Source organism: Paroedura picta, chromosome 1, assembly GCF_049243985.1.
Source record: "Paroedura picta isolate Pp20150507F chromosome 1, Ppicta_v3.0, whole genome shotgun sequence".
NCBI classification, from domain to species: Eukaryota; Metazoa; Chordata; class Lepidosauria; order Squamata; family Gekkonidae; genus Paroedura; species Paroedura picta.
The window spans coordinates 73841528-73869358 of NC_135369.1; the positions used below are offsets into that span (position 1 = coordinate 73841528).

The 27831-nt window shown below is 44.5% G+C and overlaps 1 protein-coding gene across 21 annotated transcripts in view; it reads right to left on the bottom strand.

Moving 5' to 3' along the window:
* Positions 1 to 952: 952 nt before the first annotated feature.
* TJAP1 (tight junction associated protein 1) overlaps positions 953 to 27831 on the bottom strand; it is a 77833-nt gene continuing 50954 nt past the window's right edge. For 6 of the 21 annotated variants that reach the window (XM_077343029.1, XM_077343081.1, XM_077343020.1 and 3 more), the window contains 10 exons: positions 23636 to 23737; positions 21187 to 21238; positions 19160 to 19318; positions 16554 to 16582; positions 13488 to 13649; positions 11907 to 11973; positions 11428 to 11457; positions 8545 to 8652; positions 7253 to 7336; positions 953 to 4824 (listed from right to left, as the gene is read on the bottom strand). In XM_077343029.1, the coding sequence (XP_077199144.1) occupies positions 3505 to 4824; positions 7253 to 7336; positions 8545 to 8652; positions 11428 to 11457; positions 11907 to 11973; positions 13488 to 13649; positions 16554 to 16582; positions 19160 to 19285 (1926 nt within the window). In that variant the 5' untranslated portion in view covers positions 19286 to 19318; positions 21187 to 21238; positions 23636 to 23737 and the 3' untranslated portion in view covers positions 953 to 3504. Of the gene's footprint in view, positions 4825 to 7252; positions 7337 to 8544; positions 8653 to 11427; positions 11458 to 11906; positions 11974 to 13487; positions 13650 to 14091; positions 14212 to 16553; positions 16583 to 19159; positions 19319 to 21186; positions 21239 to 23635; positions 23738 to 24951; positions 25832 to 27831 lie in introns of those variants that run through there. The other 15 variants (XM_077343161.1, XM_077343134.1, XM_077343124.1 and 12 more) reach the window with 6 other exon arrangements.

A 27831-nucleotide genomic window follows, 5' to 3' on the forward strand; every position in this document is an offset into this window, starting at 1 on the left:
TTTCTACAGCAGATGGAAGCTACCTAAGTCAGGGGTAGTCAACCTGTGGTCCTCCAGATGTCCATGTGGTCCTCCAGCAAACACTTGCAGGGGCTCATGGGAATTGTAGTCCATGGACATCTGGAGGACCACAGGTTGACTACCCCTGACCTAAGTGATTCAATTCACTGGCTAGGAAGGACGTTGATAAGCTTGTCCTTTGCAGCCAAGAGCCCTACTCTTGTAGGTTTACAGGTAACAGGATTAGAGCACTGCACTTAAAATAATTCAAAGCCAAAACGAATAGCTCAAGAAAGAACTGAACATTTCTCTCTACCTTAGTATACCAAGAATGGCACATCTGAGCCACTTTTCGTATGGGCCAATCCATTATGGTTAAGCAGCACTTCCTAGGATTCTTGCAAAATGTAGCACCATTAAGCAACGTAGCAAGTTACAGTCATGCTACTTGCCTATATAAGTACACCAGAGTGTGACCAGACTGTCACTATGAGACAGAACACTGGAGTTGCTTCACCCACAGAACCTTTCTTGATGCCATGAGCCACTAGGCGGCAGTGGTGCCCTACAATTTCTAATAAGGACTTTTTTTCTGGCAAACAGCCCACTGCTCCCAATTTGTAGAACAACATCCAGGTAGAAGGGTGAATAATCACACTGCTGTTCATATTGTAATATATACTGGGGCACAACTGTCCCCACCAATGTTCTGTGAATTATTTTTGCATATGGATAAATATCCAAGCAATAGCAGTAAATACACAACACAACAAAAAGGACTGCATTTCCCCAGGGCTAAGATGCTGCATTTTGTTGGCCAGAGAAATGTGATAACCCTGCAGCAGAAGGACAAGCTTTTTGGAAAGACTATGGAGTAAAAGTGAACATCAGTTGTGCAGTTTGCTTTTGGAATTTGAGCTATGACGTTTTTAAAAGTCATGATGCAGATGCATACTTTTAAAATAGTTTATTTCTGGTTTTAAAATATACATCAGTTTGAAAATCTCAGAAAAAACACATTAGTCACAGATTAACAGTCTGGAGTTGGAACACTGTGAAACATGGGGCCGCTGAAGAAGGCAACTCAAGCTCCCCGAGACAACTAATACTGCCAAGGACAAGCAAAATACAAAGGGCTGCCACCACAGAACGGCATTAAGAACTTCAGAAGGAAGGAAGGCTGCATTTCTTGCAGGCTTTGCTACCAGGGCATCTCTGAAATGCGCTCGTTCCTCCCCCCCCTCCCCCCAGCCTTTGAGCTCATCATGATTACAGGCAAGCAACCTGGTGCAGCTAGAGCCATGTCAGTTTCTAGTTGCCTTTAAACGCAGCTGCGTGGCCCTCTCAGGAAGGGAGAACAGGGCTCTCAATGCATCAGTTCCGCCCTAACTAAGGAGTCTGCTGACAAGGGCTCATACTCTGCAGAGCATGATTAACCCAGCATTGCTTCTGCCCAATGCAGACTACATACGGAAAGCCAATCAAGCCGTTCTAAAGCCTTCACTTACAGCACCCCTCACTAGGAGGGGGAGAAAGAAAACGCAGTAGGACTGGGGCAAGAAGAAATGCCAACCCTGATCCTGCCCTTTGCAGAGCAACATCCCCCCCCCCCCAATAAAACAACTCCCAAATGCTGCAGTAGCAACAATGGCGGAGCAGAACAAGCAGTTACCAGTTGTAGGGGTCAGATCATTAAAGGTTAAGAATCAAGTAAGCTAAAAGAAGGGTGTCCATCTTTAGCACCAATTTACTGGCATAGCTAAGCAAAAATATAGTGAGTCATACCTCAACACATGATTCAGGAGCCTACTGCTTGACAGAAAAAGGAATGGCCAGTTAACAAGGCCACATCTAGTCTGCTATGGCCAATGAGCCTCTCATGTGGCAGACCCTGGCTAGGTCTGAAGAAAGATGAACAGAGGACAGCATCAGCCCCGTAGCCCACAAAGGCTCTGGCAGCCATCCAATAGATCCTAGAAGGTTGAGGGAGGGTTGTTGGTCCTGTGAAGCTATAAGCAGGCTTCCTTGGCAGATTTGCTGGTGTTTGCAAGGGAGTGAACTCCCTGTATTATGGAGGAAGGCTTTAGAGTGCTTCTCTCATGGAAGACCATACGGTCCAGTAGCCTAGTCATTTTACTGGCTGCACCCTCTTGGTTAAGACCTAGGGGACCAGAACAACACCAGGGAGCTTGGTCTTCCAAAGAAAAAGACAAATACAATTTATCCTTCCCCCAAACGCTTCAGCTGTGTGTGCACATATACAGATGCGCACAGAGAAAAATTCTGCAAAGGGAACTACAACACCACGAGACACACAGAAAAGATGACAGGAGCAACAACAACAACCAGACCTTGGATAAGGCCTTGGGAAGGCACTAGTGTGACTTTGGATTGCAGCCCAAGATAGGGATGCCCATCCTCACCAGCCATCTCCAAGGAGGCAAAGAACCTGCATCTCTTTCTATGCCAAAGGTGAAAAAACTTTATGGTTTGCCCATGGAATGAGATGACCTCCAGGTCTTGCACAGCCTATAGGCTGTTTTCCCCCCACTTCAGGTTCTCTTCCTTTTACAAAAGAAAAGCAGAGCACATTTTAAAAGTCAAAAACAAAAAAAAGTCAATGAAAGAGCATATCTCATCTAACATAACTGAAATAGGACAGAGTAATCACCCAAGCAAGAACCAACATGATGAACTGCAGACACCAGCACATATAAATCACCCCATTGTGGCCAAAGCAGTCTCACGCAACCTTTCTGGGTGTTTCAACATGGCAATTCTGGGGGGGCCTAGTCTAGCAGGGGAAACTTACATTCACCCAGTGCATTTGTACAGATAGCCCTTCCCAGCAAGTGCCATGCCCAATTCAAAACATAAACAACAAAGTATCAACAGAGAAGTGACCTATGAATGTTGTCCGCCCTGCTCAGTTGCATACATCCACAAAGCAGCCAGAAGAAACGCACATTAATTCAGTAAAATAAAAGCTAACACACAAACCACACACAGCTGGAGATACCCACACATGGAAGCCTTTTGTGTCTCACACTCTCCCTTCACATGGTGGGTTGGTGGAGGATTCAGACTAGAGAAAAAAGGACGTGCACCTGTTCCTTGGCACAGGCCGAAAAGGCAGGAGTGCAGGCTTGAGGTGTCCAAGAGTCATAACTCATGAACAGGAATGGGACAATATTAGAGCCTAGAGGAGTGTGAAGGCAGAACTGAACTTTAGAAGAATGCGAGTGAGTGCAAATTGAGCTGTGAACACCAGCAGGGAGCAGAATGCTGGTGAACACCAGAGTGTTTTGTTCTGGTGCTGCAGGAGAATTAATCTCCACTCTTCATATGTATTAAAAATACAATAAATATATTAAAAAATAGCCTGGAATTCCAGGAGAAACACAATGGCAGCCCTTTCAGCTCCAGGATGACAGGCAACAGCTCTTGGGAGAGGGATGGGCCGCTGGCTCCTGGGCACCCCAGGCCTCTCTTGCTCCCTTACCCTCAGTTGAGCAAATTGCCCTGCTCTTGGGCTTGTGTCAGACTGTCCTTGCGGTGGAGGTGGTGGACCCCCATTCTCTTGGGACTGCGGTGAGGGCGGCCAGAAGGAGCCCTGCTCTTGCCCTGCCTGCTTAGCTCAGAGGCGGCCTCTTGGCTGTTCTCATTTCCCTGCAGCGGTGTTTCCTGTTCTCCAGCTGAGCTCCTAGGTGAGTCCACATCGACACAGTCTTTGTGCTTCTCTGGTGAAGATGAACTGGGAACCTCTGCCAGCCCCTCGATGCCACCCCCTTGCAGCAATCTATGGGCTTCCTCCTGGGAGAAGTCTGTGCCGTAATCAGAGCACACGTGGCTCCGGCGAGCTCGGGACTCTGTGCTGTCAGTGTCCATGCTTGAGTCTCTACTCACGGTCCAGCTGCAGCTCTGTGCCGACTCCTCACCATCCGAGTAAGCGGAGGCTGCCCTCCCTAACTCCTGCATGGAGCGGCTGAAGCGTTTCTGAAGCTCCTGGGCTGTGTCACGGCTGAAGGAAGTGCGGTTCACCAACACTCGCTCGGTGGTGGGGGGAGCCTTGTCCACAAACATCCGCTGCCAGTTTGCCAGCAGGTCTTCCTCGGAACTGGCTGAACTTGCGAAAGTGCTGGGCACCTGCGGAGGACTGCTGAAGGGGCTGCTCTGCGAGGAGCCGTGAGCTCGGCTCACCTTTGGAGATGGCTGATAGGAGCAACTGGAGGCAGAGCGCTGGCCTTCTGAGGCGGGGCTGCTGGGAAGAGTTCGCAGTCTGTCGCAACTTTCCTCCTCCCCCTGAACCAAGCTCAAAGAGATAGCCTGACGTGTGGCATAGGTACAGTTAGGCAGGGGGCTGTTCTTTGGGATCCTCACCTTGTCCTCAGAGAATTCGATCACCTTGCGCCCTGGGTACATTGGGTGGGGTGGGGGCGGGGTGGGATACGGGCTCAACTTCTCAAATGTTGGCACTTCTCCAGGCAGGCTCTCCAAGCTGCTCTGTGGCTTACAGCCTCCATTCTGCTGTCGCCCTCCTTCCACTTCCTCTTTTCCAGATTGCCCTGAACTGGGACAGGCATTGGGCAGTCCTCCACTCATATCTACATGTACAAAGACATCCTCAGCAACGGGGCAACTGCCACTGCCGGATTTAGCAGAGTTCAGCACCAGTGACTCTGGTTTCTCCAGGACTCTGGCGATGACAGACGTGGGCACAACATCAGATGGGGCCAAAGTGTGCAGGGCCTCCCGGCAAGGGCCCGAGGACTCCTGAGTACTGTGCAGATGCTTATTGACCATGTCTTGCAGCTCATAGGGAAGCTATGGAGAAGGAGACAGGAAAGTTACACTGGAGCTCATACAGTGCCTAAGAAACAGCACACTCTTAGATTAGAGCACGATGCAGTAGACTGAACAGACAGCTAAGCCCAAACCAAACCCCTTGTTCTGGCATGCCGTGCCATTAAAGAGCTTCTCTAATCACCTACCAATACAAAGAGACATCCATTTCTGCCCCCAAAACAGAGAAATCTGGATTATTCCATAGCTCTTGACCTGACAGACAAAACCTATTTAGAGACATACATGCACCAGCATGAGCAAAAGACAAATGAGCCGCGCTGGCACACATTAGGCCAACATTGATCGGTGGAAAAAATTATCTGGTGATTGTGCTGAGTCAAGTGACCAACCCCCTCTACCAGAATCTGCGGCTCCCAGGGAGCATGTGGCAATTACAATCCACTGCCTTGGCAATCTGCCCTGGCAGAAGGATCAATTACCATCTTGGCACTATTTAACTTTGGAGACAGAAGATGGGGGAGACCCCCACTTCTGAGTTCACTCTAAGCTAGCTAGAGCAAGAAACACACAGCTGGTGCTGGCACATGAGATCTTGTGCCAGGCACAAAAACCAAGAAGAATCAGCAGAAGAGGCAGGGGTTTCTGTGGTCTGAATGAGCCTTATGTTCCCATGCCAGATCTCCAGCAGTGAACTGCAGGAACAAGTACATATATACAAGAAGAAGAAGAGTTGGTTTTTATATTCTGCTTTTCTCTACCCGAAGGAGTCTCAAAGCAGCTTACAGTCACCTTCCCTTTCCTCTCCTCACAACAGCCCCCCGGGGGGGGGCGGTATATAAATATAATAAATAAATAATAAATAAATAAATGATATCACTGCTCAGTCAGAACAGTTTAATCAGTACTGTGGTGAGCCCAAGGTCATCCAGCTGGCTGCATGTGGGGGAGTGCGGAATCAAACACGGCTGGCCAGGTTAGAAGTCGGCACTCCTAAGCTGGTTCTCTGAATAAATCCTTCTTCATGAATACATGGCTTGTCCTATTAATAACATTTTATCCAAACTGATTCTTCAAGAGACATTGAGGCATATATTTAGATATATGAACTCATTTAAGCTAGAGATTTTCAAAGTACTTCAATGGATTCCACAAAGGTAAGCAGAATAAATGATTGCCTGAATTCCACCCTCCTACACACAAAAACTGTTCTTTAGCTCTAGCACTAGATACACACTCTCTTTTACATATTCTAGGTAATGGCATTATTCTCCAAACCCACTGAAAAATTAATACTGTTTAGGGGTGCAGAGGGTGGCTCAGGCCTCAGCATGCAATTCTGTTTCCATGGAAAGTGTCCTAAGCTACAAAAACCCCTGAAGCTTGACAACAGTGATTTCGAGAGGTGAGTCTTGATATTGTACAATTTACTGCCACTGTGTTTGATAATGTATTTTATTATGTTTATACTCAGGAGATCCTAAGTTGTGGCAGTGGGCTATCACTGTCTTTTCCAGGGAACTCCTGGTCTAAGAGTTTCCAAGCAAGGAAAGACACTTTTGCCCTTCCTATCATTATTTTTATTGTTCCTTTCAATTCAGTGTTTCCAAGTCACCTTGAGCAGTTTTTACAATGTTTTTACAGCAATATTTTTACAAACAAGGAAAGCCAGAAAACATTAGAAACAGTCCTAAATTCTATGACCTAACCAAAAAGAAAAGGCGGTCTGTCACCATACTCACCCAGTTTTCAGTAAAAACATTTTCAGCAAGCACAACATTCAAGGAACATAAACAGCACTTTGCTTTTAGTGTTTTTGAGGCAAGTGACTTTCCAATTTGTGTGAAAAAAGAGAAGTAGAAAAAGTGATTTTCAACCCACTTCAACCTAAAGAATTCAAAACCTCTGCAAGAAGAGAGGTAGAAGATACCAATTTCTGGTCTCAGAGGCTGAATTCTGAGGAATGGCATTAATTTGGTGAATATTAAGCAATAATACTAGCTGTAAGTATTGAGGCACTCTGAAATGTTATGGTGAAATGTTATGGTGAAATGTTATGGTGAAACATAGTTGTGTACAGCACCACAGTTAGCAATATGACTAGCTAAGAATTGATCCCCTCTCTCCTTCTCTAAAGGCTTCAACATTAATTACTTTTCATTCGGGAACCAGTTTCTCAACACACAAACATATCTCAATGGTACACCTCTATATAACAGTCACTTTACACATGAACATGATAATAGCATCATTTCTCATGGGTATTCTGACAGAACAGGAACTTCCCTAGTGGCCCCAAGGTGGAATGCACCACTGTGAGGTCACTAGAGAACCTGCATCTCATAAAGGCATGAAAATCCAAGCAGCCTTCTATTCCTCTTTGTCGGTGAAGGGAGGCCTCTTGAAGAGATTTACTAAACCTTAAACCCAACACAAACCCAACACTTACATCAGCAAATTTGTGGTTCCGAAAGTGAGATTTGTTGCATTTCAGCAGCTGCACTGCCAGGTTACAGTCCTGACGATATCGTTCCTACCAAGATAACACAGAAATTCACAACCTGATATAGACAAAGCTAGCTTGGTATCTGACGAAGAAAAGCAAAGTACCCCCCCCCCCCACACAGAGTACAAATCAAGTAACTAACAATTTGGTGCCATTTAAAGATTCCCCCAAATCTGTCACATGAAACAGGCCATGTTTAATAACAGGCCTGGACTCAAATCACATCAGTTTCTCATTTCTACCCACACTGCCTGTTCTTTAAAGTGAGGTAGTCCCTAGCCTAGTCTTGTTGGACACAGAAGACTAAAACTTGCAAAAAAGCCTGTCTTGTACATTTTTTATACCACTGAACTTCAAAGTACACCCCCCTGCCCCTTTTACTTTACCATGAATTTTCCATCCATCTTAGCTGCTTAAGTCCGTATGTTTTGAGCTGCTTGGGCTGCACATCAGCTTACCTGGGGGCATACACTGCTTAAACCCCAGTGAAATGTTTTGGCTAAATAAGGATTATATGATTTAAAAAGAAACAAAAATCCACATTGCTCAAAACACCCAGACTAAGCACATTTTAATTTTCCAGAAAACTCCCTGCCTTTCTTCGATCTTATGAATAACTTCAAGTGTTAACACTGAATTCTTCACACTGAGATATCCAGAACTGTGGAATAATGCAGCTCTTAATTCATGAAGAGGGCAGTGTGCTAGGATTTAGGTAACTGGTTAGTGGCCAGCACCAGAGCCAGCACCTTGTGGTTTTTGCATAGGTAGGGAGCTGAAGTATAATGATTGGAGTGCTGAATCCCTGGTGGTAGGGGAAACAAGTGCCAACTTCTCTTCCCAAACAAAATACAGTGGTTAACTCAACAATATAACCAATGCAAAATCCAGTACAAACAGTTCAATAGTTACACAGAATATGTGCTAGTCAGCAGCTTTAAAAGAGGGACTCTTAAGCATTCATTCATTTTCAGCTGTCAAGCCACTTGCAAAAGCTCTGCTCCAATGCACTGCTCCATTGTGTCTTAGGGCTTCAGCTCCATTCTATGCTCTTGACTCTTCTCTTGGAGTCTGGACTTTCCTATATGAAACTAATGCTCAGTTCTCCATATAGCTCCAACTCTTTGTACTTCACCAGTGCGTATGTCCCATGCTCAGAAAGAAATGAACAGATCAGGTCTTCCTTTCACTCCACTTTCCTATAATGGATACACTGTCAAGGAAAGATTACTTACATTAAGCTCTTCCAGTTTATTAATGGTAGTTTTGGCATCCAGTAGCTTGTTAGTGAGCTCCACGATCTCCCAATCAAGTGTTTTCCGATCCATCTCAGCTTTTTTAATCTGAAGTACAGGAATATATAGGAGATAAATCCCACTAGCTGTCTGATTTTGCTTCACTCCTAATCTCATCTAAACATAGCCCCCAATCCATGCCATGCAAAACAAGCAGAGCAACAGCTCTGTCCCTTTCTCAGCTAGGCACAAGACCATGGAATCAATTACTCTGCAGCCATGTGCTTGGAATACTCACAGGCACATCTGCTAGCTATGAAAATAATCTGTACATGAGCTTTCCGCAGTGCAGTTGCTTTTCATACTAGTTTGGCAAACAGGCCATGCAGAAGATGATGCCCAAAGGGGTTAATTACACAGTTGAAGAATGCTCCCCAACCGTGGCAAGTCTAATGTAAACTATCCCTAACATACCATAGAAATCTTTTAAAACAGAGAGGCTGTAAATAAACCAACACCTATTCACCAATGTTACAGCAACTATAACCAATGGGCAGTGGCTCTCAACCTTCCTAATGCTGCAAACCTTTAATACAGTTCCTCATGTTGTGGTGACCCCCAACCATAAAATTATGCAAGTGTTCTTTCACAGAAATTAAACCGAAACTGACCAATGGCGTGAAGATCCATGGTTCATGATTGTATATTAATTGTTTTTTTTCCCAGTGTTTCTCGGTTCAGTTCTGCCTCTTGTCCCACCATGCCGATCTCACTCTTTTTTGCTGCTCCAGACAGACGAATGCTCTATCTCGATCTGCCCCGCAAGGCTGTTGTGTGGATGGTGCCCCCCCAGCCAAGCTGCTTGCCCTGCCACAATCCCTGTGAAAGGGTCGTTCAACCCCCAAAGGGGTCCCGACCCCCAGGTTGAGAACCACTGGTCTAGGGACTAGCACAGCTTCCATTTAGCTAAGTCTTCTCCTGCCAAAACCTTCTCCTCTTCAGCCCAGCACAGCAACTGCTAGCAGTCTGTATTGGTTCCCTGTTTATCCTGCAAGTGCTGAAGGTCCATGGCCGATGCTGTAGGGCAGGGAGAGCCAGCATGGTATAATCATGGTTAAGAGTGGTGGACTCTTAACCAGAGACCTGGGTTTGATTCCCCACTGATCCACATGCAGCCAGTTGGATGACCTTGGGCCAGTCAGTTCTCTTAGGACTATCCTCAGACAGCAGTTCTTTTAGAACTCTCTCAGCCACATCACAGGGTGGCTTTTGTGGGGAGAGGAATGCAAGGCAATTGTAAGTTGCTTTGAGACTCTTTCAGGAAGTGTATTCGGGGTATAAAAGCCAATTCCTCCCTTCCAGATATTGCCTTTAATTATAGAATATAGCATTTTCTGCAGACCTCCCTCCCCAAGTCTATTTTCATTGTAACAAAATAGCATGTTTCTAGTTGACTTAGTTATGGAGGGGGGAGGGGGGGAGGAGGAGAAAAAAGCACACCCTTGCCACAGTTTTGGCTTTAAAATCAGAGTATCAAAACTGACCATGAGGTTCAGTTCCTGCTCTCTCTCCTTTATACACCTCTTTGACCCTTCCAGACTTAAAAACCTAACCAAACCATGAAAATGTTTAAAAATATATTCAAAGCAAACTACACAGATTATGCAAATAAAGCAATTATTCTCTTACATGTTGTAATTTATTCTGATTCAGTTGCAAGTAGGGGAAAAGAGCAAATGCTTTGCCTCTTGAAATTCTGACTCTCAGAATTTCACTAGACATTTCAAACCTGTCTTTACAGACTTAAAAACTAAAACCTAGCTTTTATTATAATAAAAACAGATTTTTGGGATGTCAGTTTTTCATCCAATATACTTTTTTTGCTCTTGTGAATTAAAATTACAGAGTTGTGGAACACACACAGCAGTGCAAAGTTATACATTTAGCAGGTGCCCCCTGCAAGCCAAGATTAAGGGAATGAAATCAAGGACCACCTACTCTAGGAATCATGGTTTTGGCCCTCTGCTTTCAACCATATTCTGCAAAGGACTGCTCTGGTACCAACACAGAAAATGCCCAGGCATCACTCCGCCTCAGCAACCAATTTCACTAGACTTGCAGCCACTAAACCAGCCTTCTCGTTACCTTCCTATGGAGAGAATGAAGAGGTGTGCCAGATGGAACATGAATGGACTCAGTAGATGCAGATGCTCTGCAAAAATGATTGGGGATGGATGTGGGATTTATAGTGGAATGAAAGGCCCCACATGTGCACACACCTCTGGGGCTTGTTAAATTGCTCCCTGAGGCTCGTCGAATGATCTCCAATTAAAGAGAGACATGCAAGGTGCCAGCCTCTCTGAAATCCTCAGCAGAGAAGTTCAGAAGAATTCTGCAGGGAATGTGCTCATGCTGTGAAGGGGGGGGGCAGGGGGGGGTGGGAGGTAATCCAGTGAAAAGAGTAACCTATTCACAGCAGAGCCTAATGCTGTGACTGAAGTTCAGAAAGGGTAGTTGTTTAAAAAGTATTGCTGTCTTTTGATACTTTTAAAATGTATAACCATCCCAAGTGAAAAGAAGGGAATATGACATTTGTCAGTGTCATAAATGACTCTCTCTACAGAGGTATTAACACAGGCTGGGCTCCAACTTTTACCCACATACAGGGTCACCTAGGCAATGGCTCAGAGGAAAACGAAGCAGCACATTTGGGCTACCAGAAACCAGGCCTCCACAGCTAGATGTTTTATTCAAGTTCAAGTTGCTGGCAGTTGGAGCTCTTTGGACCCCAAGGCGAGGACAGTGCAAGCAAGGCTGAATAACATGTGAACAACAATGAGACATGTGAAGAGGAGAAAGAAAAAACACACAAAAAGACGCAACTGCAAAAATCCAGCTTTGACTGAGAGAGGCCTGAGAGGTGAGCACACCCAGCGTGTGCCAGCGGCAGCATAGGAAGGAAAGAGAGAGGAGAGAGAGACAGAGAAAGAGAGAGAGAGAAAAGAAACAGCCATGAGTGTTATGAATGCACACAATACACAAATGTTGGCTACATTCAGATAGCCCACAACCCAGGATGGACCATCCCACCCAGATCTCACTGAAAACACCACATCACATGTCTAGCACTCTTTTAAAAAAATGGCAGAAGACAAAACTACACATAGCTACAAAGCAAAAGCCCCCATTCCATAGCACACAACACACAGAATCCCATCCCCACCCAATCAACAAGCCATACCTGAGTCACCAGTGTTTGGGTGTTACTGTACAATACTGCTATGCATTATAGCCCCCCTGCCCCCATCAGGCAGGGCTTTGCCCACCCACTCTCCCCATTACAAGTTCAGCAGGCCAGTTACCAGGGCATGCAGCTTCTCTTCCAAGTCCTGATTGGTTCTTTGTGAGGCTGTATAACTGTTCTGCAATCTAGAGACAGAAAAAAATATCAGTATTCAGGTTATCAATGAAACTGAAGAACCACCAGGGTTTCTGCCGTATGAAGTTAGGCAAGATATGCAGATTTATGACTTCAGCTTATAATTTTCCATGTGTTTGCTGCTGTTATGTATGAGAAGGTTTGGCCTTCTTACACCGCAAGCTTAAGAACTTGAACTGCATGTGTCTGTCTACAGCAGAGTGGAATGTTGGTTGAAGAGAGAGTGAGAATTGGGAGAGGAAGCAAGTCTGGAGACTTGAAGAGAACAGATATTGTTCCCAATTTAGGTGGAAGGTCTCAGACAGGTTCCTGTTTTTCAGATGAGCAATTTGCTTCTGCCAGCACAATAAATCAGGAACTGATTCAAATTTCAACTCACGCCCACAATGATTTGGGGTGCCACGGGGAGGGGAACCCCCCCAACTAGCTCCTTTTGAATAGCTGGATCTTCATGGAGAAAAAGCCATTCTAGAGCTGCAGCAAATATTCTGTGATTTTTCTCTTCTTCATTGCCCTACTACCAAGCATGCAGAGCTTAATATTCATGAGGGTCCTGCTGCCTCCAGCATTAGTTGGAGGGGGGAGGGGTCATCAAAAAGGACTGCGGGAGAGAGGGAAGTGGAATGCAATGAAAACCTGCATCCAAGAACATACTGCACTGGGAACTAGCCAGATAAAACACTGTGCTTCGTACAGAAGAGTAGGCCTCATTCACTTCTGTCATGTGGCACTTATAATAGTATCTATCAGTCCTAGTATGAGCCTCTTGTGGCACAGAGTGGTAAGGCAGCAGAAATGTTGCCTGAAAGCTCTGCCCATGAGGGTGGGAGTTCAATCCCAGCAGCCGGCTCAAGGTTGACTCAGCCTTCCATCCTTCCGAGGTTGGTAAAATGAGTACCCAGCTTGCTGGGGGGTAAATGGTCATGACTGGGGAAGACTCTGGCAAACCACCCCGTATTGAGTCTGCTATGAAAACGCTAGAGGGCGTCACCCCAAGGGTCAGACATGACTCGGTGCTTGCACAGGGGATACCTTTACCTTTACCTTTTATCAGTCCTAGACAAAATAAAACCAGTATGTTATAGGTTAAGATTATGCTGAAGGAAACATTCTGGCTTTTCAAGTGCTTTCTTAAACCCCCCCTCCCCCCAAACAAGACTTTCCAGACACAGGATGATCAACAAGATTCATATGACTAACAGATTTCTGATTTGTTCTACAATACTAATCCTATTATATTGCTTATTGACTACCCCATCCTGTCTATTGCACTGACACACTCTGTGTACTCCAGCTTGAGTCCAAGTGAGAAAGATGGACTGTAAATGACCTAAACAATAAATAATAATAGGGGCTATGGTGTAGATAGGCTGAAGACATATTAATGTTTCCCTCAATAACCATGGAAAGCAGCCCACAAGCAGGAAGCTACTGGAGCGTTAGGAAGCAACTCGTGCATCAGCACCCTTCTATATCACCCTTGAAATTCTTAGAGTGGCCATACCTACGGAATTTGTCCTTGAACTTCTCCAGCTCTTCACGATTCTGGCTCAGCTCCATCTCCAGATATTCTTGGCCAGACTCCAACTCCTTCTCCATTGCCTCCCTTTGGTTGGTAATGTAGGCCAGACGCCTACGCAGCTCCTCATTCTCATGCTGCAGCAACCTAAGGCAAGCAACATATCCCTTAGAGACCCACAGGTGCTGTAGGCATCAGGGCACACACACAAGTTTAGCCTCACTTTCAAACTCTGATAGTCAACAAGATGTACATGGACAGCAATCAACAGACAGTCTCCATTACCTTCCCTGTTCAGCTGAGAAGAGGCAAAGGCACAGAGGAGGTATTTTCTAAGAAGTTACTTGTATACAGTAAGTTACTTGTATGTGCATCTTAGGAGTTTACACATTTTACCTCACATGAAGCTCTTAACAAGCTCTGAAATGTCTATAATTTGGTTAATATTCTCATGTGCCCCCCCCCCCCCATGCAGTAACATTGAAAAACAAACATATTTCCAGTAGGATAAAGCCTCACGATGTGGGAACACATTTAGAAAGGTGATGTGGTGTAGTGGTTAGAGTGCTAAGGAGACCCAGGTCCAAACCTCTACTCAGCCTTGAAGCTTAACGGGTGATCTTGGGCAGCCACTCTCCCAGCCTATCCAACTCACAAGGCCGTTGTGAAGATAAAACTGAAGAAGGGCTGAATTTGTTGCCCTGAGCTCCTTGGATATAAAGAGTAGATAAAAATGTGTTAAGACATATGAGCCCTGACCTGGACAACCCAGGCTAGCCCAATCTTTTCAGATTTCAGAAGCTGAGCAGGGTTGCGCCTGGTGAGTATTTGGGTAGCAGATCACCAAGGAAAGCATGGAGATCTTCAGGACTGAGACAGGCTGGCAGGCAATGGCAAGATACTGGTTTGTTTCTTGCCTTGAAAACCCTACAGCATCACTGCAAGTCAGCTGCAACTTGGCAGTACTTCCTACTCACAGAGATATATGAAATGCACCCTCCAAAATTTTAGAAGATGAAAATAAATGTCAAGCTTTGCAGTGTATATTCCCTTTAAGTGGAAAACTAAACTCTAAGCAACCTTAAGGCTGCCTGCCAGACAAAGATGTGCGGTATACAATACTACACGGATTTGGTTTTTCCCACTCCTGGCTTGGCTTCACTAAACTCTACTAGATTCCTACCAGTTTTTTTTCAAATTCCAGCTGGAAAATTCTAAAGAGAGTCCAGGAGGGAATGGGGATCAGAAGAGTGTGAGGTAGACATAAAAATAATTATTTTACAAGTGATTGAGAATATGTAAGAGCAGTGTTCTATAGTACTTGGAAAACAGTCTTCTCTTATGGAGCTTGTGCTGCCAAGGCTACACATATAACCAGCTCTCTGAGTACTGGCAAGTAGACAGAGGAGTAGGTATTTGGGATAGGAAAAATATATTCCAGATGGCCATAGTGGAGACAGAACCTGACATTCAGCAGCAGACCACCCAACCATGCCAGCAGCTCCTTCTTAGTTTCCAGTATCCTGATTAAACACAGCAGCCAGATGGGCTATGCAGCTCAGGTGTCCTCTACTGGAAGCTGAAACTCACTTAATAATTTACATGGTGCCATCAAAACCTAGCAAGGATGCAGGGAATGAATCAACGTAAGCCCATCTCCACCTGGCTTATAGTCCTCTACTCATCTCCCTATAGTCATATTAATGCATATTAATGCATATTAATAATAGTCATATTAATGCAGAATTTCTTTCATTACTATTCTCCACTGTTTGGTGACTTAAAGGCAATAAAAAGGCAGAGAGCTGCTGCAAATATTTTGCCCACCTACCTTTCACATAGAACAGGGGAAATAAGTTCCTAAACTTAAGTTATAGTAGATTACACTCAAATACAGGGGCTTTAAAATAGTTCAAAAATTGAAAGCAGATTTTTTTAAAATACTGAGCAGGTGCTTCCTTATTTATTCTCCCTGCTGTTGCTATGTAAATGTATAAGCTCTATACCTGCTATAAAGCCAGTCTCCCTTTTTTGGTTCCCTTTTATCTTTTCCTTGGCTAAACAGACCCTTTTCTTCCTTCTTTGTTTCTCTGCCCCACCCAGCTGTTTAAATTTAAATGTGTGTGCATTTATGTATAGCATTTTTACTGCCCTTCCTTGAGGCACAGGGTGGTTTCTGCACGCACATATGCATGCTGACCCAGCCTAGGGAACTAAGGGGCCAAAATCCCCCTTTTGTCTTTGAGAGTGGCACATGAGAGGCTGATGGTAATTAAAAACTGACAAACTGCTTTATTTCACTTTTGAGGGGAAATTGTCAGGTAGGTATTGGGTTTAGTTAGGACTTAGAAGGTGAACAGGAATAAGGAATAAGCAATAATTTATTGGAAATGAGTTGCTGTTTAGTTTATGCAGACTAGTCTTTAAAACTGTGGAGCGTTTTTGTGATCCCCATTACTAGGAGCTTTCCCCCTCAGACTTGATAGGGATCCTCCCCTTGTTCTGCTTCCCATTCAGGATCCTTTTTGATCTCTCACTATTTAATCTCCGTCACTCTCAACTGTCATTTTTAACTGCCACTCTCAGCTGTAGCATTCCATTTGAATCCCCTGTCACTCAAGGTTCTCTGACCTGGTTAAAGCATAAACCATTTACTGTACATCACAGCAGTATTACAGAAAGCTTCAGCAGTGCTTTTCCAGTGCCTGTTGAGCAAAACATCTTTCTACACTAGACCTGGGATTTACATTACCTATGCAATAGTCACCTCTGCTAGTGTATCCTCTGCTGTGTGGAAATGAAAAGTTTGGCACAGTTATCCATTTGATCCCTCTTGATAGGCTCGGAGAGCAATCATAAGCAGGTCTACTTGAAAATCTTACTCCAGTCAACTCAATGGAGCTTACACCTAGGAAACTGTTCTTAGGATGGTTCTGCTGAGAGTCTCAAAGCAGGAAAATGCCACCACACAAATATGATAACCTGGACAACAGAAGATGAGCACATACAGAGTGGCAAAACATGAAAACAAGAACAGAGCAGGATACTTACTTCATCCTCTCTGCATCAGTCAGGGGCTCCTGTGCAAAAGAGGGAACAGAAGTCAGAATCTCTTAAGATATATGGATCAATTTCCAGAGGTGCAAACTGAGATACAAAAGTGGCAGAAGGAGACACAACATACTTCCAGTCACAAGAAAAAAAACTCATATCTCACACTCTACTATAGGAGAAAACGTACACTTGGAGCCTGTGACTAAGAAACTAGTTGAGGTTAAAGCTAAATTCTGCACTCCATACCATCAGATGGATTTCTTACAGTGCTACTTAGGTCTTTGCATGCTTCTCTTTCAATTAAAAGCAAAGCAGAGTGCTCACAACAATTTATTTGTATCATTTTAATTCAACTAACAAGTATCTTTAGGATGCTTAGGGCTGATCCTGCATTGAGCAGGGGGTTGGACTAGATGGCCTGTATGGCCCCTTCCAACTCTATGATTCTATGATTCTATTTTAGGAGGCAGGCAGGTGCCATCCTGTGCTACAACCTTAGTCTTCATTGCTCTGACAGTCCTAACAAGTAGGAATGACCCACAAACTTGGAATGTGCCTTTTGAGCCCATATTGCCTGCTGATATTTTTTTTAATCACACCATTCCTTCAGTGTGCTCAGGTAGATGGTCTTTCTGCCCAACACTTTGCTCACAAAGTATGAGACCAATTAGGCTAGGAGATACTAACTAACTAAAGGCCACCCAGAGAAACTCAAGAGTGGAACAGGGATGCTGCTACAACCTCTCAGCATCCCCAAGGTCTGAAATTAGAAACAAAAGAAATGGCAACATTCTATTGAAATTCACTAAAGCTATGACTCCCCCACCCTCACCCAAACACATCCTCATACTTTGTTTCAGCACACTCTGCAGCTTTGCAAGAGTTTGAGCAAAGTAAAAGAATGCCACCGACAGAAAGTTGTTCTGTTGCTCGGTTCTCCACTCTGAATGGAGGTGTTCCAGCACAGCTAACAGTGGGGGAAAGCGGGGGGGGGGGGGGGGGAAGAGCCAGCCTCAAAGCCAATGCAGGGCAGTCTGGATGATCCAAAATCACTAGCACCTTCTCAGTACAAATGGATGGTCTACTGGAGAAGCAGGAAGCTTAGTTTCCCATTATATGAATCACCTCCTCATACAGATCCACCCAAACAGAGACCAAGACAGAAATTCCTCAATAGATGGGTAAACACAGGTAGGTCAGAACTCTCAGACAGAACGATTTTCCCACCCCAGTGCTCAGAGCTGTAAGAGGAGGGCTGAACTACAGTCTTGTGCTCCTTGCTCTAAGCTGAAGGAAGGAGAAATTCTAGGTGAAGTACTGCCCTCCTCCACCATGGTACCTGTGTAAGGGAACCAAGTAGGAGCCTTGACTCCAGCACAGACTTCTGGCCAGCCTTGCCAACCAGAGACTATAGGCATGCCTGCTGCACAGGCTGCTTACTACAACTGGACCCTTTGATCCTCTGTTACACCCTCCCTCCTGACTAGGTGTCTTCAACAAAGGCAGATGTTGCTGATGCTCAGAAGACACCCTTGCCAGACACAGATCGGCCAGATGGTGCAGCTGACACTTAGATCCACCACCTGCCTCTCCATGGAAAAGAACTCCTCCCTGCTGTCATATCTCACCAGGACAGGCTTCCTCCTTAGCCTCGCAGGCTTCTCCGTTTCCTCTGTTGGCTTCTTCCGGCAGGATGTCATTCCAGTTCTCTCATCCCTCCACTCTCCCTTTTTCCTGCTTAGGTGGTTTTTTTTCGTGCCTGTCCAATTCGCACATTCAGGCCAACTCTCCTTCTGACCTTCTGGTATGGAGCACCTGGGAGAAGTGGGTGAGCCCTGGCTTCCTTCTCCACCTCTGCGCTGTCCCAATGAATGCAAATGGACAGGGCTCAGCACCCGGTGGGTGATCTCATCCAGGAACCTGGAGAACTGGAGCTTCTCTTCTGTGATCTTTTCCCTTCGTCTCATGGATTCAACCCTGCTGGTGCTGTTTTGCTCTGGAGTGTGCTTACCCTGCCTGTTGAGGCATACCTGAGGATCACTATACTTGCGTGAGCAGTGGCTATGGACCAGAGTCTCCACTGAGCGGGACTTACGCAAGTTCTCAGGCTGCACTTTCAGCATATCTGTCTGCTTCAGAATGCCTTTGAGAGGTAGGTGGATAGGTGGGACGCGGAACTTCCTAGGCGCTAAGACTTCAGCAGGCTCTTTGAACACCAAGGAACGCTCCAAACTTCTGCTTTTGAAGGAGCAGTTTGGCTTCTGGCCTTCATCTCCAGACACCACAACTGTCTCTATGCTCCGGCTCGTGAACTTACCGAGCTGTCTGTGGCTCTGCCGCCGGCAGTGCTTCACACTCCGCTTCCCCGTTCTCCCCCTATGAAGCAGCACAGGGGGCAGTGTCTGGCTCTTGAGGTTCAGCTGTGCTCTGCACCCTGCTATTTCTTTGTCACTGCTTGACTCCAGCGACCAGCAAGAAGAAACATTAACGTTGCGTACCTCATACCCATCCATCTGCCGTTTGAGATGGCCTGCCTTGGTGTAACTAAACCCCTTCTGCTCATGAACAGGGACCAGGCCTTTAGCAGCCCTGGTTTCAGTTACCTGACTCTGCTCTGCCAAAATCACACCATCTTGGTCATCGTGCAGGATGGGCAGCTCATGCCGGATCTCGCGGTGCTGCGGAGGAGCCTTGCGGTAAGGCTTCTTGGAAGGGATGGTACTTGTCATCGTCCCACCTACTTAGTTTTCACAACAGGTCACCTGCCAACAGCAGAAATGGCAGATAAGAGGAAGAGAGTCAAAGACACCCGATCTAGCCTAGAGATTTTCCCACAAGGCAATTGGATAGCTTCTGTCACACAGCAGCCGCATATCCAGAAAGCAAAACAAGACAGGCCAGAGCCTTGGAACCCGCAGTTGCAGTGAAAAGGGAAACAGAAGAAGAAAAGCACAGCTGTGTTCTCCCAGCCAGTGAGAGAAGAATACCAGCTCATCGTCTGCCTCTGTTGTGCACAAGCACACACACATACAGTGTATGTCTGGATTATATATAGCAAACAAGAACAGACCTCAGAGCAACATATTGATTAGGCTCTTTAGGAAAGTCCATTTCCAATATGGAAACTGAAAGCCTTACAGGCAGTAGTGACAGGCAAGGCAGGAGTTATTGATCTTGTACTGCCACTGCCAAGAGGGACTACAAGGGAGGTAGCTACAGATATTAAGCATACTGACAGGCTGAAGGAGTTGCACGCTTGTGCTAGTTAAAGCCAAATTACTCCCAAAGATGGGAGGGATGAGACAGAGGAAGGTGGCACTCTGTTTCTAAGACAACTGAGGGCAAAGTTGGAGGCATTCTCAAGGCCAAAGGAATGCACATTGCTAAAAACCGCTAAAGTACATTGCGGGGTTTGGTGGTCACAGGTCTACATTCTGTAAAAGAGCTTGAGCCTTCACATCCCCTACCTGCATCTAATTGCAGGACTACAGATGCTACAGGCAGTTTATAAGGGGGGCAGAGAGCAAGGAAGGACTGGTGTGAAAGTTTTGCAGACCCAACAAAAGCTTCCGCCTTCTGCTGAGCGGGTACGTAACAGCAGCCAAAGGCAGTGCTGCTAGTCAGGACTACAATCACATCAGAACACCCAGTATTAAAAACAAAGAGTGTCCAAACACACCCAGAAACAGGCTGGAAAGCCTGATGTAAGCTTCACCTGGCAGCCCTATTTCCACTCTATGGCCCTTAATTTACAAGAAGCCTTTCATCCTAGTGGCCACAAAAAGCTCTGCCATCTTTGTGAACCACCTCACATCTGAACAGTACTGCCTGTTAAGGTCATAAAAACTTTGAGAATGTTTCTCTGTGTACCCTCAGCTAGAACACCTACCGAAAACTCCTCTACAACAGTAAGCGCAAATAGTACTTGCTTAGAACAGAATACAGCACTGCCTTCGATTCCTCTGTGTTACTCTGGAATGAAGGTGACTACACAAGTAGCAGCATCATATATAACTACTACTAACTCATTTACCAAGTAAGACCCAATAAACTTCTGCCTGTTGCAGCGTTTATATTTAGATGTTGTCACTCATCCTGCAAGCTAGGCACTGTGGAGGAGCAACAACAAAGAATGTTCCCGTGTCAAGTCAGTCAAGACAGAAGGGTCAGGAAAGTAGAGGCCACAAGGCAGGGCAAAGGTATAGTGGTTTGTCGCATGCATTGTGGAAGAGTGCTACATGTTCATTTTTAGATGCTCCCATAAGCAACTTCCGTCTATTCCACCCAGCTACTTTCCCTTCACAGGTTTCACAGCCTTGAAGATTTATACTGTCATTGATGAGAAAGTGAGAATAAAAGGAGAAACTAGCTTGGCCATGCTAGGGAACTGGCTGCCTCCACCCAAAAGTGGGAGGAGGGAGTGAAAGGAGGGCGAAGGGTACAAGTGGCCTCAACTAGTACAGAAGTGGTGATGTCACTTCTGGTGACATATCACTTCTGAGGGGGCATGGCAGGGAGGCACAGCCAGCCGACATCACTTCCAAGGTCCTCAAAGCCTGAAAATTCATTTCGGGGACTCGTTCACAGTTTTTCAAAAGGCTGAGCTATGGGGATGATCTGAACTACTTACCAGCACGAGTTCAGATGTGCAGCCTCAGGAAGGTGGCAATCAATGCAAAGACCTAAAAGAAAAGGAAAACAAAAGAGGGCTTACAATGCAGACCAATGCCACATCTACTCTTCCTAATGGAAGCATGGGCACCATCTCATATCTAAGCACTAGTGTGACTGCCAGGTCTGGGAGCACTTTATCCATGACTGGGAATGTTCTGTGTGCCAAAGATGGTCCTCTCAGTTATCACCCTTCATCACAATTGTCACTTTTCTTAGAAGCAGGAAGGGCAGGCAACTTCCTTTGTTTAAGAAAAACAGAGACCTCCAAGGAGCTAGAATTCTGCAGCAGAATCTCGCCTATGTATGTTACCTGTAGAATGGGGCCAGAATGGAAAGCGATACTACAGGGTTTTGCACACCAAGGCAAGGCAGAAAGCAATCATTCCAAGAGGCTCACCATAACCAGCATCATACTGGATGTTAGCTTAACAAATTTTTTTACTGGACTACAGGTAGACAAAAGTGTTAGAATTCAGTTGCTTAGCAATTATAATCCTCATTTATAACAGCCTGGCACCATTTTTTTAATTGAAGAGAAAAAAAATGGAGATTTTGGAAGCCCGAATCCTCTCTCCCCTCTGCTGCATCCTACAAGATTCAGAAGTCACCTTGCCAAGATGGAAAGCCTGCAACTGCCATGAAGCTTTGTTGATCAAGAGGAAAACAGCTCTATGAACTGCACAACTATAGCTCAGACCGGGGAGCAGAGTGAATGATAGAACTCAAAATGTTTAGAAGAACATCTTCATGGAGTAAATGAGAAGGTGTGCCAGGCTATGAGGAAAAAAACAATGCTTAACTTAATGTATTTCACTGCTATTAGCTACTGCCCTGCTCATTATTCCATGAGAAACTAGTATTGATCAATAAGGACCTGCTAGACAAAATGGATCATTCTCATGAAGCAAGAATCAGTAGGCCACTATTTCAGCCCCTTTACTGTTGAAAAAGAAAAAGAGCCTACAAATCTCTCTGTGTATCTTCTCTCAAACTGAGACTAACCTGGATTGGCATGTGGCAAATGTTCTAAGGCTAAATAAAGATGTCCATTTGAAGCTGACATTAAGCCAACAATCTGCATGAACCTATCTTATTGCCTGGCTCACCTGTACCTTGTTCTTGCCTCCCCCCCCCCTTCCCTTTTCTTTTTTGGTGAGGAAGAGTATGAAGAGCACTGCAGGACTCCTGGCTTAAAGCAAAATGGTTACCCAAAACATAGGAATTAATCTCCACCCCTGCCTCAAACAAGCAGGGATTCCAAGCCTAATTATACTGTAGTTCAACCACACAAATTAGAGCCCTAAGAACTGAAATATAGCAGCATATTGTAGGCCAGGATTCTAGGGTACACTACTTCCTTTGAAACACTCAAGCAATCCAATGAAATGTTTTGAGGAAGTTTTTCTCTGGCCCTATCAATGACACCCACCCTTGGAGATGGGGCTGGTACTGAGGGTGTGGAGTTTTTGTACACACAAGGTAGAAGCCATAAACAAAGTTAATGGAACAGGAAATCAGTAGGGCCTGTGCAGGGCTTGAGAGCTGCTGAAACAAGTCTGTGAGATGCCCTGGTGCTGGCCCTGCCCCAACAAGCTTGTTGGCCCCTTTCCTTACTACAGTGTTGTCTTCGGGCCTCAACTAGTACAGAACAAACAACCTCACAATAGCACAGGTATTCTTGGGCTGCAGAGCAATGATGTCTTAGAAGAGAGGAGGTCGAGTCCCAGAATACAGACTGACTCAGCACGGTTCCTACAGGAATCAACAGGCTCACAAGCAGGGCTCTGTGTTCTCTGCAATTCGTTGCAAACACAGGACAAAAGTTTTCATCAGCCACAGAATTCAGCATCCCAAAGAGAAGTGATCTAGCTCCCATGATACACAAATCATACAGTTGCCGGTGCCTTCCATGACGCTTGCTCCCCTTTCCCCCAGAATTATACAAGTCTATGTACAGTTACACAGAGTACAAAGTTCAGGTTTGTCCTGTGTGCACATTATATGGGTGAGCATGGCATAGAACTGTGATTTATTTTAGTGTAGAGAATACTTTCAGAAAATGTTCATATACTTGGCCAGAAGAGACGCTCTGAACTCCCTTATATTAAGTGTCGGGGCTAGTGTTAATAACACTGTGCTAGTGAATCACATGGGGAAGTAGACATCTACCTAAACAAATCCTCTCCAGCACACCCATAAACCATTAATTTTGCTGCCTTTTCCCAGCCACCTTATCATCTTGACACAAGAGACATTATCCTTAGGACCATATATCACACTCTACCGCTACTTTACACTAGAACATTTGCTTTCCCTAGGCTATTCCCTCCCTCCTCAGACACCCTGCTGAAGACATTACCCATTCACAATATCCCCAAGTAGGCCTCTCATAAAATACAACTTACAGACCCAAAGTGATGTCCTGTCCAAACATGCTTTTCCTCCCCGCCTCAGAGTCAGTGATCTCATGACCGTATCCAACAGCATCTGGCCAGTGACTCCTGAAACTTGAGAAAGGAAACTTTATGTGAGTTACTGATCAGCTTGACACACAGAACACCACACATGCTCACAAGCAAAAACACAGTCAGCCATGAACACTGTCTATTAGAATTAGGTTTCCTGTGCCAAGCATACACATGAAGCCCCAATTCTACATTATATCCTCTAATAAAGATAAGATAATTCAAGGCAAGTCAACATCTTTAAAGTCCCATCTATGGGGCATTGATATTAAGCCATCTGGGACACTTCTCAAGAAAGCCTATGCAATAAGGTAAAACAGTTCCATCAATTATGCAAAAATGTTCATTATCGTTCCCTGTTATTTTTGGCAGCTGTCCAACTCAATTTGCAGGCAAACAAAGCACAGATCTTCAGAGTGGGGTGTCTCAGGCTTTGCCAGAGAGGGCAGAGCCCAGACAACAAGTGACCAGTCAGTAGACAAAAAGCTGCAATGTGGTGTTCCATGTGGCTATAAAAAGTAATCTTACCTAAACACAAACAGAGAAGTCATCTTCTCAAGCAAGTCTCTGGAGAGATGCCATATAAATGTTCTCAATCATCCCTAGAAGCATACTTGAGAACACTAGTGCCCATGAGAAGGAGGCTAATAATATTTACAATCCGAGTCCCATAGCTACTCTGGGCCTGGCCTTTCGCTCACTTAAAAAAAAAAATCTTGTTCACTGCTCAAATGCAAGCTTCATTCATAAGGATCTTCAGGACCCCTTGCAGAATGTTGCCCACATTAACTTTGGACCCATCACTCACAAGAAGTTCAACTGAAATAGCAACTGAAATAGCAACCATCCCAAAGCAGTTCTTCTTTTGCTCTAGTTCATTAGCTACAGTCACAGTTTACTCATTTTACAGTTATAAAAACAAAATCAGTTATCTCAAGCTCAAACAGAATTAAACTACAACTCCAATTCAGTTCCAAGCCACTCACAGCCATGGTTACAACAGCATGAGCTAGCTAGCTTCAATGGGTGCTCTCTGGTGGAAAGGATATTAACTGTTCCTGGAACTATGCAACATTAAGGGGTCAAGGCTCGTTCAATTGTAACAACTTGTGACTTTCTTTCATATTAGCAAGGTAAGCACTGAAGAGAACCACCTAGATTGGAGTCCAGAAGCACCTCAGAGACCAACAAGGTGGTCACAGTGTAAGTTTTGAGAGCCAAAGTCCCTTCATCAGATATACGAAAACCTTGTTTACCTGTAAGGTGCTACTGTTCTACTGCAAACCAACAAGGCTATCCTGTGAATTATTTGTCTCCTGGGTTTGCTAACTTCACAATACTACCGTCTTCTCCAGTTTTAGACTGACCTGTCAAAAAGTGAAAACTGCAGTAGTGAATCCAGGGAATTCTAAGCTACTTATTAATCACTACAAAGCAATCACCTTCTGTCCAAGTGACCAGCAATGGGAATCAGACTGGCTATTAACCGTTAATATTATTTTCTGTAGTGAAATTAATCATTAATGCAACTCTAAAAAAAATTTTTGGCTGCCCAACTAGATATTTAGAAGCATCAGAGGAAACATTACACAAAGAAAAATGTACCTGCGACAGACACTTTTGAAACAAACTGAACCCAAACATTTCCAATTGCAGAAATTTCTCTCCTACTCAAAACAGCCTTGGACTCATGCATGCTCCTATTCCCAACATCCTCTTTTGTATTGCCTCTTTACAATTAAAGGTTTGTTTTGCTTCTTTACAATTGTAATTATTGTCATCTGTTCAGAGATCAGATGTCCTATTTCGTCACATGAAATGAATACCACAACAGAGGATGCGCCACCACTGAAGGATGGTAGCTGCCAGGTTAATAGAGACAACATGGCTATTCTTATACTTGTACATTTGGTAAAAAGCTGAATTAAGCTAACCTAGGTATCTTGAAAATGAAGATCATGGCATCCGGCCCTCTCAATTCCTGGCAAATAGATGGGGAAGAAATGGAGGTAGTGACAGATTTTATTTTCCTGGGCTCCAAGATCACTGCAGATGGGGACTGCAGGAATGAAATTAAAAGATGCTTGCTCCTGGGGAGGAAAGCTATGGCAAATCTAGACAGCATCCTAAAAAGCAGAGACATCACCCTGCCAACAAAAGTGCGTTTAGCCAAGGCTATGGTATTCCCAGTTGCAATGTATGGCTGCGAAAGTTGGACCATAAGGAAGGCTGAGCGTCAAAGAATTGAGGCTTTTGAACTCTGGTGCTGGAGAAGACTCTTGTGAGTCCCTTGGACTGCAAGGCGAACAAACTGGTCAGTCCTAGAGGAGATCAGCCCTGACTGCTCCTTAGAAGGCCAGATCCTGAAGAGGAAACTCAAATACTTTGACCACCTCGTGAGAAGGAAGGACTCCCTGGAGAAGAGCCTAATGCTGGGAGTGACTGAGGGCAAAAGAAGAAGAGGACGACAGAGAATGAGGTGGCTGGATGGAGTCACTGAAGCAGTCGGTTCGAACTTAAATGGACTTCGGGGAATGGTAGAGGACAGGATGGCCTGGAGGATCATTGTCCATGGGGTCGCGATGGGTCAGACACGACTTCGCACCCAACAACAACAGCAAGGTATCTTGCATCAAAATTCATCACAGTACAAAGACTTAATATCAAAGACTGGCAAGTTCAAGGATATACAAACAATAAAGAAAGGAGTAGAAATTCAATGGTTAGAGTACAACCAACTAATATCTAGATTCAAAGCAGAGTTTCAGCAACCGTTAAATATAGAGGCTCCAATACCAGAGTTTGAAAATTTAGTAATCCAAGATAAACCACATTTACAGGGCCAAATATATAAATTGTTATTAAGGTATGAGACAGAAATGGAACGGGTTAAGCCATGTATGATCAAATGGATGAAAAATATTGAGACTAATGTGACAATGGAACAATGGGAGTTAGTATGGTCTAGAATACCAAAGTATACTAATAGTCAAATACTTAAAGAAAATTGGTATAAAATGTTTTATAGGTGGTATGTAACACCAAAAGTGATCGCTAAAATTGCCAAAAATTGTAACAACAAATGTTGGAAATGTGATGATAAAGTAGGCTCTTTTTTTCATATGTGGTGGAGATGTGAAAAAGTTTATAAGTTTTGGGCAAAAATACATATTATTATGCAGAAAATGTGGGGTCTTAGATTTCCTATGAAAGCTGAAGCTATGTTATTAAGTGTTCCTCCGCAGTGCCTCCCAACCCACACACAAAGTTTTTTCTTCTATGCGACGACGGCAGCAAGACTAGAATTGGCCAAGAAATGGAAAACGCAAGAACTACCCTCGATAGAAGACTGGCTGAATAAACTAGCTGACTTTGCCAAGATGGCTAAACTGACACTAATAGTCAATGGAAGAACAGAAGAGGCCTTTCAAGAACAATGGGTCCCTTACCTGAAATATTTAAGAAAATAATACAAAAGGGATTGAAATGGGGAACTAAATGTATTAAATGAAGAGCATAACCCTTCTTTTTTCTGTACTAACAATGTAGATTGCATGTATTTCACTATCTTTAATTCTGGAAAATAAAAATAAAAATCTTATAAAAAAAAATTCATCACTCTAGGCCAGTTTCTCTCAACTTTTTTACCACTGAGAAACTCCTAAAACATTCTTCAGGCTTCAAGAAACCCCAGAAGTGGCTCAATCATGCAGAATATTGTAGGGAAGCATAGCTGGTGTATATGCCCACCCAGGGCCCCTCTCTTTCCCACCCACCACTCCAGGACCATCATTCCCCATTCTGGGATGGAGGGCAGGGTTGACATGACCATATATGGTCATATCACCTGATAAAGATTTAACAAATCTTTAAAATATATTAAAAATGAATTAACTCCCACCCATTCAGGAAACCCTTTCAGGGTAATCAAGAAACCCCAGGTTTTCATGAAAGCCTGGTTGAGAAAATCTTCTCTAGACATTATTCTATATCAGCTCTTTTTAAAAATATGTTTTATTTAAAATAATAAACAACATGAACTACAAAAAAAAGATACAAAAAGAAATAAAAGGGGGGAGAATGAAACCACCATCCAAGCTTAATAGACATATTCAAATTCCAAACCTATACTCTTC